Source organism: Mastomys coucha, unplaced genomic scaffold (assembly GCF_008632895.1).
Source record: "Mastomys coucha isolate ucsf_1 unplaced genomic scaffold, UCSF_Mcou_1 pScaffold6, whole genome shotgun sequence".
Lineage (NCBI taxonomy): Eukaryota > Metazoa > Chordata > Mammalia > Rodentia > Muridae > Mastomys > Mastomys coucha.
Window position 1 is genome coordinate 126,861,142 of NW_022196912.1, and position 19,626 is coordinate 126,880,767.

General features: G+C 47.2%; 1 protein-coding gene and 1 long non-coding RNA gene across 4 annotated transcripts in view; one reads left to right on the top strand and one right to left on the bottom strand.

The window, feature by feature from the left end:
- Brf1 (BRF1 RNA polymerase III transcription initiation factor subunit) overlaps nt 1-15,532 on the bottom strand; it is a 42,230-nt gene extending 26,698 nt beyond the window's left edge. The window contains exons 1-3 of one of the 3 annotated variants that reach the window (XM_031357784.1): nt 14,933-15,532; nt 7,695-7,842; nt 3,141-3,289 (exon numbers count right to left, since the gene is read on the bottom strand). In XM_031357784.1, coding sequence (XP_031213644.1) covers nt 3,141-3,289; nt 7,695-7,842; nt 14,933-15,116 — 481 coding nt within the window. In that variant the 5' untranslated portion in view covers nt 15,117-15,532. Of the gene's footprint in view, nt 1-3,115; nt 3,290-7,694; nt 7,843-14,932 lie in introns of all 3 variants that reach the window. The other 2 variants (XM_031357783.1, XM_031357782.1) reach the window with 2 other exon arrangements.
- Nucleotides 15,533-15,636: 104 nt separating this feature from the next.
- LOC116081159 overlaps nt 15,637-19,626 on the top strand; it is a 12,736-nt gene continuing 8,746 nt past the window's right edge. The window contains exons 1-2 of the long non-coding RNA XR_004114726.1: nt 15,637-15,651; nt 16,090-16,159. This is a non-coding gene — a long non-coding RNA (uncharacterized LOC116081159). The remainder of the gene's footprint in view (nt 15,652-16,089; nt 16,160-19,626) is intronic.

Sequence of the window (19,626 nt, forward strand, 5' to 3'; positions counted from 1 at the left end):
TGTCAACCCTGGCTGTCCTGGAACTCACTATGAAGACAAGGCTAAACTCAAACTCACATAGCTACCTACCTCTACCATCAACCCTGGCTTAAATTAAATCCTCAAAAAAGAAATCTTTCTGGGCATGATCTATATAGTGAGTACCAGGACAGCCAGAGTTACATAGTAAGACCCTGTCTCAAAAGAATCAAACAAGCTGGGCATACTGGCACATGCCTTTAATCCAGTACTCAAGAGGCAGAGGCAGGAGGATCTCTGTGAGTTTCAAGCCAGCCTGTTCTACAAAGTGTGTTCCAGAGCTACAGAGAAATCATATCATGAAAAAGAAAAAAAATAAAAATAAAGACAGTAATTATCTTTTTTCAAACTGTCCACCATTCTGACTTAAGCCCACTATCCTTAAGGAATATGGGCAGTGGTTGATGCCCAAGTAGAAGTGGGCCAGGGAGTCTAGGAGAGCTTGTCCATCATTTTCAGCAAACCATATAATTGGATACCTAGAACTTGGAAGGAAGGAGGGAAGGAAGGAGGGGAGGAAGGAAGGGAAGAAGAAAGGAAGGAAATCCTGAAAGCTACACAGGACCCAGTAGCTCACATGAAGAGGCCTCTCCAGTGTAGTGAGGATGCACATGGAAGCCAGTCAGCTCTGGAATACACCCTGGGCAGATCAATACTATCTACCACACAGAACCATGTAAGCTCCTTGGCCTTCTCCCCTGAGTGTCAGCTGTAAGTGTGGGTTCCTGGTTTAGATCCATGGCCTGGGGCCCTTTAAGGTCACTAGTCATGTGTAGATCTACTGTAACAGCTTGAGTGTTTGAAATAAAAACAGCTGTAGGCAAAATCACTCTCTTCCATGAATGTGTCTCACACAAATACTGCAGGAACAAATCTGGACATATAATTCAAGCTCTTGACAAGAACAATGTGTCTCCTGGTCCCTGACAGTTCTACCATCACACCTACCTGCTGCCTGAAACAGGTCAGACCCTTCTCAACCCTGATACTCCCACAACCTCCCTCTACCCTGTGAAGAGAATTTCATTTAGTCCTGACTCCTACACGGCAGACTCAGTAGGTCTCAGTCCTCCTCCCCCTAGGGGTCAGGGATCAGAAGTGCAGGCTGGCAAGCTGAAGAGGTGAGGAAAGGTTCTTGAGTGAAAGACCCCAGCACAACCTGCTTTCTGGGTCATAGTAGACACAATTTTGAGGAGATGGGAAAGATGGCAAAAAAGAGCTTAAGTATATAATAAGCCCTGTTCCTTCTGCATGAGGACATCTTGTGATTGGTCCCACACCCAGGATAGAATGACAAGAGGTCCAAAGGGACCTCAGCACCATGCCTTTCTAGCACAGAACTCTCCGAAGCACCACCTAAAGGCCGGGATGGGGGATGCCAGGCAGCCACAGGTAGCATAGATGAGACAGGAGATAATGCCTACCAGAACTGTCATAACTGCACTGCCACACAGGAAAAGAATGTCAGGATCACTAGACCACAGGCCAACTAAGGGGAACTGACCCAAGAGCTCAACCACCACCAACAACACTGCTTCCTAGTCAGGAGATGACAGCTCCACAGAATGGGCACAAAAGCAGAAATACATGAAGCACACAGAGTGCAGTAAGAAGAAACAGGAGAGAGAAGTTAAGGAACTCTAGGCCTGGGGAGATATCTCAGTATGTAAAGTGATCGCTACATAAGCATAAGGACCCAAGTTCAGAACCCCAGTACTTACATAAAAGCTGGGTGTGGAAGTGAACATCTGTAACCCCAGCACTAGAGGACATGAGTGGAGATAGCACATCCTGGGGCTTGCTGGACAGCTCATCTTGACAAAATGACAAACTTCAGTGAAACACCCTGACTCAAAAATGAAGTAGAGAAGAAGCCAGGGAGATAACTCAGTGGCTAAAGGTGATTGCCACCAAACTTGACAACCTGAATGACTTACACGGTACAAGAGGAGAACTGACTCTCATAAATGGTCCTTTTTTTTTTTTTTTTTTTTTTTTTTTTGAGACAGGGTTTCTCTGTGTAGCCCTGGCTGTCCTGGAACTCACTCTATAGATCAGGCTGGCCTCGAACTCAGAAATCCACCTGTCTCTGCCTCCCAAGTGCTGGGATTAAAGGTGTGCACCACCACTGGCCGGCATAAGTGGTCCTCTTAGCCTGACATGTAGCTATACACGTAGCATGTGTGTGCACATACCCGCAATTAAAAATAAAAGGACTATGTTGAAAAATAAGAGTCTAGAAACTATCTCAAGCCAAAAGGTGAGTAGATGGATGGAAAGGAAGCAAAGATTACCTAACACACCAAGTGACCTAAGACAGGTTCCAGGTGAGAAGTGGCCAGAGAGAGGGACCTACTGGGGGAGAAGATGCCTCATGTTTACAGTCAGACAGAAGCACACCAAGGGCCCTGGGAAGAGAGGAGAACAACAATAAGCAGGATAGGAATGGATGGCTGATGGTACCAGAGGGAGCTAGGAGATGCTGAAGGATGAAGGATGGAATCCCTGATGTATGTGCTGGTGCCTGGGAAGTGCACAGGAAAACCAGACCTGAAACCTCAAGAAACAAAGCCACAAGTCATGAGCTATCATCTTCGTCTTCTGCCAAAAGTGGCCTGACTCCCCACTTTAGCAGCTGTGATAGTTTGAATAGAAATGGCTCTTTAGACTCGCAGGGAGTGGTATTATTAGAGGTACGGCCTTGTTGGAGGAAGTTTGTCACCAGGGGCAGCTTCAGAAGCTCAAACCAGACCCAGTGTCACTCTTTCTTCCTGGTGACTACTGGTCCAGAGGTAGAACTCTCAGCTCCTTCTCCAGCTCCATGTCTGCCTGGATGATGCCATGCTCCCCGTCATGATGATAATGGACTGAACCTCTGAACCATAACCCAGCCCCAATGAAATGTTTTCCTTTATAAGAGTTGCTATGCTCATGATATCTCTTCTCTTCAATAGAAATTCCAACTAAAACAGCAGCTTATAGAAGGAACCCTGCATCAGCTGGGATGGGACATCCAATAAGGGACCTGCTGGCAACATCAATACCAATTCCTACAACTCCTACATCAACATTTGAGTAATCACCCGACAAAGGATACGAGGTGTGCCTTCAGTTCGGCAAACCAAGTAGAGGCAGGCAGCAATCACATGGGCCATTTTCCGTCCTCGGGTAAGATGCTTGCTTACAGCCATCTTGAAGAAATTGAAGGCTGTGTCCAGGCAGTGCTGATTCAGCTGCAGCTGGCTCCCCAGGTGGTGGATGTGCCGCCGCCCTGTGGCAAAATACAGAATGATCTTCCATCACAACTTTCAATTTAAAATTAAGTATCACTGGTCTACCTTATAATTTAAGATTTGAGCAAAGCTTGTTAGTGCAGGCATGTAATTTCACTTACTTTGGAGACTGGAGCAGGAGAATCACTATTTCCAGACTAGCCTGGGCCAGGCATAATGACTCATGCCTTTAATCCCAGTAGAGGAAGGCAGATCTCTGTGAGTTTGAGGCAGCTTGGTCTGCAAATGAGTTCTAGGATGACCAGCGTTACTTAGAGACTGTTTCAAACAAACAAATCCTGGGCTACAGAATGAGTTCAAAGCCAGCCTGGAAAATCTGATGAGATTAAAAAGTCAAACTAGGAACCAGAGAGATGGCTCAGAGGTTAAGAGTACTGGCTGTTCTTCCATATACTTGGATTAGATTTCCAGCACCCTCATGGTACACAGACATACACACAGAAGCACAATATCTATACACATAAAGTTAAGAAAATTTTTAAGTAAAATGAAGTTTGGAGATGGAGCTCAGTAGTAGAGGACTTGCTTAGAACACACAAAGTGTTAGGCTTAAAACCCAGTAATCCAAAATAAGACAGACAGACAGACAGTGATAGATTATCTTTGCCTTTGCCCTAAGTTTTTTATTTGGTCTGTACATTCTAATCAATTTTCATTATGAATGCCAAAATATTAGTTTCCTGATGTCTTATATGCCATAAAACATTATTCCTGATACACTGCATTTCAGCTTGGAGCAACATGCAGTGGCTGTATCTCTTCTGGAGATCTTGAAGTGTCTGGCAGGAAGGGGTCTCCCACAGCACAGGATTCATACTTTGCAGAATGGCCTCTCTACCTAGTCCAGTCCCGGACAACTCCTAGCCAGGCTTCCCTTCCAAGAGCCAGCTTCTTGGCTAGACAAATGGACAGCCTAGCGAGCTGTTCCCTGCACACCTGCAGGAGGAGCACTGGTAAAGGCAAGCACACACTACCAGGGGGATCTTCTAGGGACTGCAGAAGCACCTGCTGCAGGCCAGGAGGCTGTGTCTCTACAGTCACTATGTTGCAGACAGACTCAAGGTCTCTACCAACAAGTGCAAATGCAGAGCAGCCACCCCAAAGTCCAGCAGAGTAGATCTAAGAGAGAACTGCTGATACCAACTGTCAGTGCAGACCAATGGGTGGGTGCAAGGGACTAGGAGAGCCCCCCCCCCCAGACACAAGATATACCCTAAGATATGCAGAGGACATGTAGATGGCAAGAACTGTCACCAGCCATGTCTAGTCCTACTAGCATCTTCAGGGCCTCAGTGCACCTCTCTGACAGTACAGGCAACCTTCGCCTCATCCATAAATTGTTAAATACTGGTTTCTCTGATTCTTTGATAAGGACTGATGGCTGTGTGCTCACTTCTCACAGTCAGCAGTAACAACAACACATTTCAGGGCATGGCCAACATGCCAGACCACTGCACAAAAAATCAGTTCCTCTTTCTTATCAGCACACACTAGTAACACACCAGAGGTAGCAAAGGTTACTCTGGGCCCAGAAAGTGACTCCGACAACCTGCAGACATCAGACTACACTGAGCTGGAGCCTGAGACGCTGAGACCTAGTAGCTATGGAGTGTTTGCAAAATTCCACAGTTAAGGTAAGATAGTTCTGCCAGGCAGTGGTGGCACACGCCTTTAATCCTAGCACTTGGAAGGCAGAGGCAGGTGGATTTCTGAGTTCGAGGCCAGCCTGGTCTACAGAGTGAGTTCCAGGACAGCCAGGGCTACATAGAGAAACCCTGTCTTGAAGAAAAAAAAAAAGGTAAGATAGTTCCTTCTCTGGGGTCCTCTGCTCAAGGCTAGACCAATTCTAAAGCCCTATACCCCCAGGCTAGGGCTTACCAGCATCCCATAAACAGAATCCATGTGATCACTGTAGTAGACACTAAGCAGCAAATGACACATTTAATGACATTATTCCTAAGAGCAAAACACTGATTCTTTCACATGGAGGTCAGCAATGCGCCAAACCTACCCAGTCTGAGCAATTCTGAAGAGCCTAGCAACAACCAACCAACAATGCAGCATAGCTTTGAGAATAGGTGAGAAACAGTGGAAAGCAGGGACCAGTGACATCTGTTCACAGCATGTGTGCTTACTACAATAAGAAACTCAAGACAAGTTCACAATTTTAGGTCAACATATCAAGTTCCTATAACTTGATCTACAAATCCAATGTAACCCCAACCAGAATCTGGGCAGGTTTCCCTTAGTGAAGTTAACAAAACAGCTCCAAATCAGTGAAAAAATAATCCCAGAAGACTTAGTACCATTCAAGTAACCGTACTCCCACAATGATCTACAGATTAAGACAATCTCCTCAAAATCCCAGCTGATTTCCTGGCAGAAATCAGATACAGACTCTAACTTCATATTGAAATTATAGGATATGGCGATATAGGCCTTGTAAGCCCAGCACTGCGTGAGTCAAACGGAATCATGAGCTTTAGGCTAGCCTGGGCTATACACAGCACGATTGTCTCAAAAAGCAGAGGGAAGGAAGGGAGGGAGAAAATGAGGAAAGGATGGAGGGAGACAGAGAGGCGGGAAGGAAGCAACACAGATCAAGAGACTTAGAAAAATCAGCACAGAACTAAGAAAGAATTCTAAGGAATATAAACACTTCCCAATTCCAAACTTACCACCACGAGGCTAAGAACTAAACAAAAGCTTGGCATATATACTCCAACACAACAGGACGGAGGGTCTGGAAATGATTCTTAACAAGGGAGGGTGCCAACTGGGAAAATATAATCTTTTCTACATCAAACATTGGAAATGCACATAAGATGGAAGCTCGACCCAGTCTCTCACTTGTTCTAACTCACAAGGACCAACCCCAGAACATAACAGGAAACTCAGATGGTCAACCCCAGAGAACAGAAGATATAAGCATCAGTTTAGAGAGCAGGGTGTGTGTGTGGTGTGTGGGGATGTGGGGGTGTATGTGTGGTGTGTGTACATGCACATGCACATGCATGATCACACCTGTGGAGGCCAGAGTCAGACACTGGTGGGTCCTCTATTGATCTGCACTTTATCTTTCTGAGATAGTCTCTCATTAACCTGGAGCTTCACATTTCTGTCAGAGTGGCTATGCACTGAGGCTCTAGAATCTATCTAAGGTTACAACAGGCTCACATCCCCATGCTTAGCTTTTTATACGCTCAACTGGGGACCCTAACTTTACCCACTAAGCTGTCCTTTGAGTATTAATGAGTGACCAGATAAGGCATGAGGTAAGCTAGGCACTGCCTGAGTGAAACGACACCACCATGGAGCTGGGTGCGATGACTCAGCTGCTTAGTGCTCTTGCAGAGGACCTAGGTTCAGTTCCTAGTGTCTACATGTGGCTCACGACCATCTTTAACTCCAGTTCCAGGAGCTCTGAAACCCTCTTCTAATGTTCCTGAGCTCTAGATACATGCATGGTACACATACAAAAACGTAGATAAAACATCCATATACATTTTAGAATAAATCTTTTTCTATTTTGTAACATCAAGTAATGAGAAAAAGAAAAGTAGTTAAAAGACAGCTCATGAAACAGGAAAAATTTTTCTATAACATATATCTAGTTAAAAAAAAAAATCCAAGAGGGCGGCAGGATAGCTTAATGGGTGAAAACACTTATTGCCAAGGTGAATGATCGGACTTCAACCCCCAGGACTCACATAGAGGATGGAGAGAACCATCTCCTGCAAGTTGTCCATAAATGTGCCATGGTAAGCACATATACATATATAAATAAATGTATATACATGTATATATTTTATACATATATTTATATATTATTTATATGTGTATGTATGTGTGTGTGTATGTGTGTGTGTGGCTAAAATGAGGTGTATTGGTGTACACCCTTAATTTCAAAACTTGGGAAACAGAGACAGGCAGACCTCTGTTGAGTTCAGGGCCAGCCTTGTCTACATAGAGAGTTGCAGGACAGCCAACAAAAACCTTGTAGCTTAATTGAACCTTTTCAATTCAATAAAGGCAAATAACCTAATTAAAAACAAAGGATCAGAACAGATATTTCTCTTCTCTGACGCTTTTATAAAACAACGAAATGTCACTTTTGCATGTCAAAACTGTTACACACTTGATGGTTCTTTGCCAATTTCCAATAGACCAGGAACAAACAGCTATAGGCTGGCACCATCACAGGGCCCTACCAAGATCTGCAGAATGCCTGGAAGAAGGGGCACACTCAGGAACCATCCCTCCCAGAGTCCTACTGGCCCTGGGTTGTAAAGGCGGCAAAAAGTAGCACGTCACAAGGTAAGACCCGGGCAGGGCCGTGGGCTCTGCAAGCAGAAGCAGTTAGTGAGCCTGCTCTCAGCCAACCCCAGCATCCCGTCCCACCTCCCTCTCCTGTCCCACCCCTTGGTCAGCAAGGAGAAGTAGGGAATACCATTCTGCAGGGTCTGTGCTCTTGATTCCTTTCCCAAGTTCACATGAAAGCCACCACCTAGGGTTGGGGTTTTCCCAGAACCTGGAAATATAAAAAAAGAGAGGTTAGCCAGAGCTTGGAGAGAAGCCCCACAGGCCCTTCCACTGACTGTGAGCAAAGCAGGATCCAGCATTCCTACAGGGAAGGGCAGCCAGCAGGCTAACTTTGCTCTGCCTAGCCACAGATGTGGCCTTGACCAGAGGTATCCCAAACCTTTAAACATAAAACAATAAGGATTGATGAAATGAGTGAGTATCTAAGCACTCGTTTTCATGGAGACCCACACACAAGGGGAGAACTGACTCTATAACTGTCTCCTCCACACATGCACCCCCACCCCCACCCTTCTACAACTGTCTCCTCCACACATGCACCACAATCCCCACCCTTCTACACACATGCACCACAACCCCCACCCTTCTACAACTGTCTCCTCCACACATGCACCATGACCCCTCCACCCCATAAATAAATGTAATTAAAAAAAAAAAAAACAAAGAAAAAAATATTCCACTGCTCTAATTGAGTGAATTTGTGCTTTTAGTACAAGTCAGTCATGGGATCTGGAGAGATGGGTCACAGCTGAGGAAACGCACTGTTCTTACAGAGGATCCAAGATTGGTTCCTGGTCAGACAGTCCTCAACCACTTGTGAGTGCAGTTCCAAGGACAGCTGACACCTCTGGCCACTGTGGGCACGTGCACACACAGATACATACAGATAATTTAGAATAAGAAAAATAAGATCTTACATTTAAAACCATGGTGGCATCAGCCACACTGAGCATGGTAGTGCAGGTCTATAATTAGGTGTAATTAGGGTATTAGAACTGCAGGCCAAAGCCAGGCGGTGGTGGCACACGCCTTTAATCCCAGCACTTGGGAGGCAGAGGCAGGTGGATTTCTGAGTCCCAGGACAGCCAAGGCTACACAGAGAAACCCTGTCTTGAAAAAGAAAGAAAGAAAGAAAGAAAGGAAGGAAGAGAAAAAGAAAGAACTGTAGGCCAGTGTGAGACATAGAGCAAGACTTTGCCTCACTCTGTTACCCCTACCCCTACCCCATCCCCAATCCCCCTAAAAAGAGAAGACTTCCTCTTCAGTTGGAACCTTACCACAATCTTTGCACTCCTCAACTCCAGGTCTACAGAGCGCACTGCCAAGTCACCAATCACTGCCACTTCCACAGGCATGGCCACCTCCCGTGCTGAAAGCCTCACACTTCTGCTTGGGCAGTTCTACCTGCACTGGCCCTAGGAGCTGCTTTCTGACCCTGCTTCTGCCACCCCTCCACATATGTGCAGCAGTAGGAAACATAGTGTCAAAGTGCTTACTCAGCAAACCTCACACCAGGATAAGGCACTAGCTGACTCAGGCTCCCCTCAAGTGTGAAGGAAGAAAGGCCAAATATGACCTCTAGATGGAACTGCCAACCTCAAACTTGCCTAGACCTTCAGATTTCAGATGTGCTCTACCTGTAAAGACACCAGGTATTTTGCCTCTCTTTCCTTCCTTCCCGATAAGGTTTCACTATGGAGTACCAACTGACTTAGAACTTTGCCTTCCAAGTGCTGAGGTTATAGATGTGCACCACTATGCCCAGCAGACATTTCGTATTTCATACAAGTTTCTATAACAAACAAACAAACAAACAAAAAATACAAACTAGAAGTATAACACAGATGGGCTTTGAAGAATCTACTCCCTCAGGGACAATGGAGAAGGTTTCTACAATCACAGGTCCACTTGGGGAAGAGCCTCTGATTTAGCAAAGGACACAGAGAGATGAGCCCAAGGCAGCATGGGAATAAACAGACAGACTAAAATGCTTTGGGACAGACCCCGCCACCCTCACATGCTGGACCAGACAGACCAGGAAGAGGGCCAGGAGGCCTCAGACCAGAAAGGCCTCCCCAGAGCACTGGCCTTCATCTTCTCACAGAGTATCCAGAATAGATAGTTTTTTAACTATGTTGTTTTGGCATACAAGGCTAGAGATTCTAAGGCCAGTCTGGGCAAGAAAGGTAGCAAAAGCCATCTCTAAAAACATTCTATGGCAGGTCAGATGGCTTAACAGCCAAAGAAACTTGCTATGAAGCCTGACCACCTAAGTTTGACCCCCAAGAGCCTGCATGGTAGAAGGAGAGAACCAACTTTAAAAGTTGTCCTCTGAATTCTATACATGCAGAGTGGCATGTACATATACATATAAATAAATATAATACAAAATTTAAGTTCTGTTAAACTGAAGAACAGAACTCAAGTGAGCTAGAGTGAAGATAGAAGTAACTGAGATGGAGACAACTCCAGATCTGTCCTGCATGAATAGAAGCTCTGGGTTCACCTGTGAGCAGTTCCAGGAGCTTAAAAAAAAAAAGCACTTCAAGACAGACTCCAACCCTAATGAAAAGACTCTGGAGGACTTGGCTAACACACTCAAACTGACAAAAGGAGGAGACATCAGGGTTTGGTTCCTTTATCAAAGGCATGAGCTGGAGCTCAAGCTCAAGTCCAAGGCCCCCACATCTGAGCTGGAGTCAAGGGACCATACCTTTGGGTCCCACCTTGTTGGAAGCTATGGGTCAAAGTTTGGCCTAAGAGTTAGTTTAATGTACTTCTAGCACAAGGAGTGGGAAAGGTACTCCATACCCATAGGTTCCACCAGCAGAACCCTGAGGAGTCCTCCCAAATGACCCTGGGCTCCCCTATGCTCCCCAAGTCTTCAAGAGTCTCACACTCTCTTCTGGGTACCAAAGAAGAGATGGCACGTCCTAGGATTTCTAACTCCCTAGAGTAGGCTCTTTTTGTTAATGATTTTTCAACTTCCTTTTGGGGCAAGGAGTTGTTGTGATTTATGTCTATTGAAGGTACATTAATAATAAACTTGCATTCATAGAAAAAAGTTTAAGTTCTGATCAAGTGGGTGGAGAGTATACCTTCTCAGCATATGAGGCTCTGGGTTCCACCATCTACACCATAAGCAATTCTGAATACTGAACCTCAGGGAGGAGGTTTGCTGCTCCCAGGATTGGGCAGAATGAACCCTGAGAAGGCAGGTGCCACAAGGTGCCTGATGTATGCTCTCTCTCTGCATAGTTCTCTCTAAGCATAGTTCCAAGCCTTGAAAAGCATTTTAAGAGTAGTTCCTCAGCCGGGAAGTGGTGGCGCACACCTTTAATCCCAGCACTTGGAAGGCAGAGGCAGGTGGATTTCTGAGTTCGAGGCCAGCCTGGTCTACAGAGTGAGTTCCAGGACAGCCAGAGCTACACAGAGAAACCCTGTCTCAAAAAAACAAAAACAAACAAACAAACAAAAACAAAACAAACAAACAAAAAGAGTAGTTCCTCTAGGCTAGCCTGGTCTACAGAGTGAGTTCCAGGACAGCCAGGGCTACACAGAGAAACCCTGTCTCAAAAAAAAAAAAAACAAAAAAACAAAAAAAAACCAGTAGTTCTAAGTCTTGAGAAGGATGAAGAAGCACAGTGGTCATCATCCACTGACAAAGGGAGGTCTCAGAGAACCATGGCATGTGCTTCGGAGTGTGCATTATGGGGAACTCTGCTTTGCTCCTGTCATCTATGTTCATAAAGCAAGTCCAGACTCTCATGATGTGGCTCAAATCCCAATTTCTCCAGGTACCCACAGCCTTGCATTTGGCATCTAAGCCTGAGATTCTGATGCCTGTTACTTCCCTTGGCACGAGCTACTTGAAAAGGCCTCTAAAGCCTGATTACAGGTATAGGGTGATAAGTTCCCCCAGCCAGGAAGCTCTGCTGCAGGACCCCGTCACTCGTGCTGGTGTGTTAGGCATGTATTCTACAGTACTGATGAGTGTCCAGCTTAGGTTGCTATAAGCAAAGGCACCAAGGAAAAGACAGCCTTGAACAAGAAAAAAGAGCTTTACAACGAAGCTGGAGGAAGGCAAGAAGACTGATGGGGGTCTTGGGATAAGTCATCTGTTTCCAGTCTATGCTGATTGCGGAGCAGGGCAGGCAGGCAGGCAGCCACCTAAAAGATGGCTGTTCAAAGCAACTGACACCTCCCTCCTGTATAACCTGTACTTCCTACCAAAGCTAAGAATTCATGGCCTCACAATGCATTCCCCAGGGCACCCAGGGCTGGTTGCTGGAGTGCTTCTCTCTGGAGAGAGATCTTGATGCCACCTAAGGGCCCATCTGAGCTTCTGCTCAATGCCTCTGAGCATGAATTCCCAGGATGCATAGTGAGGCCTCAGTCCACCATGGCTCCCCACTATTCTTCTTGATGTTATGAGGGCACAGTGAGCATAAGGCACTGTCACCAAGCCGTGAATACACTAGGAAAATGCTTCCCATGGAAAGAAAACCCTAGACATCTGCTCCAGCAATGATCTGTTACTACTGCTCTTATCAATCCAACAGGCATCAACATCTCGACATCTATTAGGAGGCTTGTAACAGTGTGGAGTAGAACACTGTCACAGCAGTCCTGCAAACACCTACAGAGAATAAGAACTTATGTGACATGTGAAACATAACACAGGCACAGAAATGCAGAAGGGAAAAGTCAACCCAATGCCAATTTTTTGGAAATATCCACAAAGCTGGTGAACCAGCCAGAAAAGCAAAAACACAAGACCCTAATATCCAAAAGGAAAAGGGACTTTGCTGCAGTCCCTTGCAGACATACAGAACATGGACTAGGTAGGGATAAAGCTCAACTGCAGACTACCTGAATAACATGAATTCACAACTACATGACCCATTCCAAGAACAAGTCATAAACAATCTGAAATGTAACTACAGCCACAGTGTGACAGAAGCTGAAAAAGAAACCCCGAAGGCCAGCCAACTACATTAGAGAAGTCTACCTAATATTGAAGTAAGAAAGGATGCAAGAAGTGGTAGGCACACACCTATAATCTTGGCTGTGTAGAAGACTGAAGCTGGAGCATCATGAGTTTGAGGCCAGCTTAAGTTACACAGTGAAACTAGGACAGAGAAAAAGCAGAGAGCATTGTTTGTATATAGTCCCTTCCAGAAAGTAAGGGGGGTGGAGGGGCAGGGACATGGCTCACTTGTGTCAGGAGTACATTACCCTGACAGCTAAAGCTGATAGATGGTAAACTACAGACCAATACCCCAAGTAAACAGAGATGAAAATCCACAAGCACACCCAAAGGACAATACCTAAGTGAGCTTACTTCTGGAACTCACTGCAGATTCAAGAATCTGCCACATGGGCTGGGGAGATAGATGGTCCAGTGGGTTACATGCTTGCTGTGCAAGCATGACTAAAGTTCAGATTCCCAGGACCCACAAAAAAGCAGGCCAGGCGTGTTAGCCACTTATAACCCCAGCAACTGGAAGGCTGAGATTGGGAATCCCTTGGGCAAACTGGCTTGCTAGAGTAGACAGGAATCAGGAGCTCCAAGTCCAGCAAGAGACCCTGACTCAGTCAAGTGTAGAATTATCAAGTGGGGTACCTGATGCCCAACCCTGGGCCTCCTTACTCATGTGCCTACACATGCACCCACATACATACACTAACCCCCCCCCCACAATCACACACATCCTCAGCCACACAGGGCATGGTGGTAATCATACTTGTAATCCCAGCACTTAAGAAACTGATGCAGGGGAGACTGCTAAAAGTTCAAGGCCAGCCAGTCTACACAGTGACATTCTGTCTCAAAAAAAACAACAAAAAGTTAGGTCTGGTAGTACAGGCTCATAATTGCAAGTACTTAGGAGGCTGAGGCAGGAGGATTGCAAGTTCAATGTTTGCCTGGGTTATTGATTAAGTTCAAAGACAACCCAGATAACTTGTCAAAACTCAAAGTAAACCAGAAAAAGCTAGGAATGTAGCTCAGTGGCAGAGCACTTGCTTAGTGTGGGCAAGACCTGGGTTCCAGCCCCAGAGCCATACATGCAATACATACAAGTATGCAAATACAGTCACATACAACCCAAGGGAAAGAGATTACAAATATACAAGTCTAAAAAAGGAAAGCAAAAGCTGGATGGCTCATGATTCTGATCTCAAAACATTAAATGTAGCCGGGTGTGGTAGCGCACGCCTTTAATCCCAGCACTTGGGAGGCAGAGGCAGGCGGATTTCTGAGTTCGAGGCCAGCCTGGTCTACAGAGTGAGTTCCAGGACAGCCAGGCCTATACAGAGAAACCCTGTCTCGAAAAACAAAACAAAACAAAAAAAAAACAAACAAAAAAAATTAAATGTACTCAAAAGGTAAGGATGAATGCAAGACAGAACCCAGGAGCAGACCCCCACACGGGTCTGAAGAACAATGGTAACTCGGTGCAACAAAGGAATCATTTCAGCAAACTGTGGGGAAAATGGTACCTCCACATGCAAGAAAGGAACCTACCCCTGCATCCACTTTCCACAAAGCTCACCCCAAAATGTGGGCTAGGCTTCCACTGACACGCACATTTGGGAACTGTATAGTGTGCCAGAGTCCCTGGGTTAGATTCCCAGTATACAGAAAATAAAAACAAAACTACATAAAAGTGTAAACAATAACTTTTAGAAGACAAATGTGGTGACTCAAAGACATTTTACGTTCGTGACAAAAGAAACACTCAAGAAAGAAAAGGCGACAAATTTGGAATGCTTCAAAAAGTAAAACCTTTGGTCAAATGAGTAACATTTGCTTCATGGATCATATATACAAAGGAAGGCTTGGAAGTAAAACTCACTAAAAGACTCTCGACATTCAACCGTTAGGAAACAAACCCTTAGGCGACAGGGTAGAGAACTGAAGCTGGGCAAATCTTCTTCATCGCCCTTAGGGCAATGACACCTGTTAAAGACTAGCCAACCAGATAAACCGAACCTGCATCAGAAGCGAGCCTCAAAGCCGTGCCTGCCAAATTTCGGGACCCAGCCCGACGAACTCCGCTGGACCAGACCGCGACGCTTGGACCGGGCAGACTGCGGAGTTCACATCGGCGTACGTACGGGACACGGAGGAGACCTGGCTGCAATTTCCGGGCCGAGCCCTGCCTCAGTTTCCCTGTCCCATTGCCCGCGGTGTGTCGCAGGACGCTCTGCTTCAGTTTCCCCGCCAGCCTTACTTCTCACTCGTCTTGCACACTCAGCCCTGCCCGCCCCCTTTCCCGAGCCGCAGAACTCACCGTCCAGCGACACGAACTGCCCGACCGCCGACGAGCCACCGCCGCTGTTCTCCACGAATTGCACCTCGGACACGATGATGTTGTCCTCGAGCACCGAGCCGCAGCCCGTGCACACCGCATCGCCGCGCGCCGCGTCCAACTCGATGTCCGTGCCGCCGCAGCCGCGGCAGACGCGGCCCGTCATGTTGGAGCCGCGGGGCCCCGCCGGCCCCCCGCCGCTCAGCAGCCCGCTCTCCGCCCGCGGCCCTCAGCCCACAAGGCCCGTCGCGCCGCCTCCGTCTGCGCCACACTCTCGCGAGGCCGCCGGCGCCACGACAGCCGATTCGCCGCGGCAGATTCGCCACACGCGTGCGGGCCGCGCCGCCTCCAACGACCGCGCCCGCGGGACCAATAAAGGGGCTCTAGAATCGTTGGGATGCTGGGACCGAACCGCCGACCTTCCGGGCGGCCGGAAGCGAAGCTCCAAACCTGGAACCCGTAGGCCTCGCGGGCCACGAGCCAGCAGCGGGGCGGGACTTGAGAGCGGGCGAGAAGGGCGGGGCGAGGCGAAGAGCGCAGCCCGGGACCAGACCCGACCAGGGCCCTGGGAGAAGCCTCGGCGGAGACAGGGGCGGGGCTTAGCGGGACGGGCCCGGAGCGGGCCGGTGGGTGGAGCCTGGGAAGAGTCCCAAGAGGTGTGGGCGGGGCCTGGAGGCGGGGCCGAGGCCGAGAAACGTGCGGTGCGCAGAGCCTAAGGAGAGCCGATTGTCTGGGCCAGGAATCTGAAAACAAAGTAGTGGGATGGGCTTGTGGGCGGTAACTTGTGTGCCGCCAAGGCCGGCCCCGGGTTTCGGTGCAGCCTGCATTGATTGGCGCAGTAGGCTTTCAGAGCGGCTTGGGGGCTGGACGTAGTGGGAGGAAATTGGGGAGTAAGCACGCCCTAGGGCAGAATCAAGGACTGCTGGCCGGGCCGAGGTTTGCGAGGGACCTGGAATGTTCTCCCAGACTCTGCTGCAGACCCCCACACACACCTCCGACCCCCACTCCCAGGGTGAACACTTGGATCCCTCAACGCTGAATTCTCAGCAAGATTCCCTATTTCCTGTCAATAACGGGACTGAGTAGGGTGGTGAGCTCTGGGTAAAGCGGAACATACACATAACCCTCTGCATCTGCAGGCGCTGCTCACAATCTTGGCCAAGCCCGTCAGTCCTTGGGAAGTTTAGCAAATCTTGTGCACTACTACAGGTAAGAAACTCCAAAATTAGACTGCAGGAGCTCAAACTAAGAGGAAGCATTGTAAATATGCAAACTTATGATCAGCTTGCAAAAGCTATGTATTTTTTTTTTTGAGAGACAGCGCCAAAGTCACACTGCTGATCTCTCTCTTTTTTAAGGATTTATTTATTTATTTTATGCATCTATATGAGCACACAGTAACTGTACAGATGGTAGTGAGCCTTCATGTGGTTGTTGGGAATTGAATTTTATGACCTCTGCTCACTCCAGTCAACCCCACTCTGGCCCAAAGATCTCTTTATTATCATAAGGAAGGATGCTGTAGCTGACTTCAGATGCACCAGGAGAGGGCGTCAGAACTCATTACAGGTGGTTGCGAGCCACCATGTGGTTGCTGGGATTTGAACTCAGGACCTTTGGAAGAGCAGTCAGTGCTCTTACCCACTGAGCCATCTTGCCAGCCCCGCAAAACCAGTGTTATCAACACGATTAAAAAAAAAAAAAAAAGCCAGGCATGGTGGCCCACGCCTTTAATCCCGGCACTTGGAGGCAGAGGCAGGCGGATTTCTGAGTTCAAGGCCAGCCTGGTCTACAGAGTGAGTTTCAGGACAGCCAGGGCTACACAGAGAAACCCTATCTCGAAAGGAACAAAAAAAAAAAGAAAGAAAGAAAGAAAAGAAAAAGAAAAAGAACGTGGAAGAAGCCGATTGTGTTGGTGCACACCTTTAGTCCCGGCACTCTGGAGGTTTGAGTTTGAGGCCAGCCTAGTCTACTCTGTTATACACAGAGTAACCCTGTCACAAACAAACAGAACTTGGGAGAGATCTCCTCAAAAAGTAGTAAAGGGAGGGTTAGTGAGATTGCTCAGCAAGTAAATGTGCTTGCCAGGAAAATTTGACTGCCTTGAGTTTGATCCCAAGAACTCTGGTAAAGGTGAACTGAGAGAATTTACTCCACAAAATTCTCCTTTGACATCCACACAGGTACCCTCTCACCATTCTACATACAGTACATTTTAAAGTCAAATGGCAAGTGAAGGATTTGAAGGTTCTGGAATGCTGCACAGTTCCCATGCTCTGGAGCCACCCCAAGGGATCCCAAATCAGCTTGTCATCGAATGCCTCAAAAGGTCCAGGACAGCCAGTCGTATGTCCGGAAAAACAAAAACAAAGCAATACTTCAGAAGAGCAGAGTAAGGCACCCACAAGAGCACCGGGTTCCTATACAGTCAGTGTCTTTAGGAGATAGCCATGGTCAGGGATCCCAAGGTGGATGACAGGGCCCTTCAGACCTCCTCACAGATGTAGGGCACAGAGGCCCCTGAGCCTTGTCTATTCTCGGTGACCCCAATATTTATTACAATAAGGCAAGGGCTAAGAAGGGAACAGCAGCACGTTCTTCAGCCCCTACACAGGAACCAAGTTGAGCCCTATCTTCTTTGGGGAGCCTGGGGATGCTTCCCAGCCCTTTTATCTTGTAAAAGGCTCACCAGATCTGGGTCTTAAAGAGCAAGAATATCTTGCTGCACAGAGGATAAACAACAAAAGGTGAGCACATGGCTCGTGGATGCCATCATGTAGAGAGAAAGCATAGTTCAGAACTGGGGGTTGCTATACTTCAGCAGGAAGTACCCCCAAGTGCTTCCTGATGGAGAAGTATTAGCATATGACAAAGGGGACAGAGTGCCTGTGTTAAACCCCTTTGCCCTGCACAGATTCTGCTATGGACCTATACCTCCACACTCCATCCTCCAATCCACCCATTAGCCTTGCATCCTTCTATTCCTAAGTTTCTATGACATAGTCAACCCTTTCCACAAAACAGTCCCAACACACACATTTCCTTAAGTTCAATTCTCTTTCTGTTTCAATAAAATTTGTAGAGCATATTTGTTTGCTGGGGCTACCAGAACAAAGTGCCCCAGACTCAATGGCTTAACTTTTTCTTTTTCTTTTCTTTTTTTTTTTTGTTTGTTTGTTTGTTTGATTTTGTTTTTTTCAACACAAGGTTTCTCTGTGTAGCCCTGGCTGTCCTGAAACTTACTCTGTAGACCAGGATGGCCTTGAACTCAGAAATCTGCTTGACTCTGCCTCCCAAGAGCTGGGATTAAAGGCGTGCCCAGCTGGCTTAATTTTTTCTACTCTTGGGGTTGGAGAGATGGCTCAGAGCTTAAGACCACAGACTGTTCTTCCAAGAGACCCTGAGTTCAATTCCCAGCTACAATCACCTATAGTGATATCTGGTACCCTCTTCTGGTGTGCAGGTATATATGCAGACAGAATACTGTATATATATATACACTTTAAGCTGGGCAGTGGTGGCGCACGCTTTTAATCCCAGCACTTGGGAGGCAGAGGCAGACAGATTTCTGAGTTCGAGGCCAGCCTGGTCTACAGAGTTCCAGGACAGCCAGGGCTATATAGAGAAACCCTGTCTCAAAAAACAAACAAACAAACAAACAAAAAACAAAAAAGACCCTTAACTTTTGTGATCTAAAGGCTGGAAGTCAAGGTGTGAGCAAATCTTTGCTCCTGAGGCCTCTTGCCTTCTGCCTTAAAGGGTACTGTGTGTGTGTGTGTGTGTGTGTGTGTGTGTGTGTGTGTCCCCTCATCTTCAGTTCTTTTAAGGACACAGCCATAGTACAGTAGATTAGCACCTTTCCTATCCTAATGACCTCATGCTACCATAACCACCTCTTTAAAGGCCACCTCTTCAAACATGAACTGGGCAGGGGCAATTCATAGTGGAATGCTCAGGTCTTCCAGGAGGCTTAACAAATCAGCACGAGGTGGTGTGCTTGGTGCCTAAGTGGTTCTGTGGCCATCACTGTACCAGGTGAACCTATTTCTCAAGCATCCAGCCGACTTCTGGATTTGAATTGGACAAAAACGCTAGGTTGCTGTGTATGGAGTGGTCACCATGAGGGAATGCACCTGAGCCCTTCCCTGAGGTTTTCCGTGAGAGAGAGAAGCTGCCCCTCAGGTGTCTCCAGTGCATGCCCTGCTACTGCAGTAACCTGTCAGAGAGAGCAGGGAAAAATTACACATGGTGTGCCTCAGGGGTCCCGGTGACAACATAATTAAAATGAGCTTTCCTACATCCCAAATCCACAGGCGACTTTGTCCGCCTTGTTTTGTGTTTCATGTTTTTCACTTGATGTCTCTCAGTTTCCAAACCTGAACTAGTTTTTTACAGCTCTCCCCTGTCCCTCCCCAGGTTACCATATCCCTGCCAAATATCTCTTCCCAGTGGCCCTTACCCACCTGGCACACTCCAGGGGAAAGGGAGACGACCTTTCCTGCAGCCTCTTTGCCTGTGGCTGGCGGCTCTTTCAAGCTCCCTGTGAAAGACCTCTGGGGGAGACCCCCATTCAAATCTCAGGAGGACCAAGGAATCACGAGAGACCATATCTTGATGTAATTACAAGAGGTATATTTTAATTTTCAGGACGCCCTGGTTCGGCACCACAGTTATCT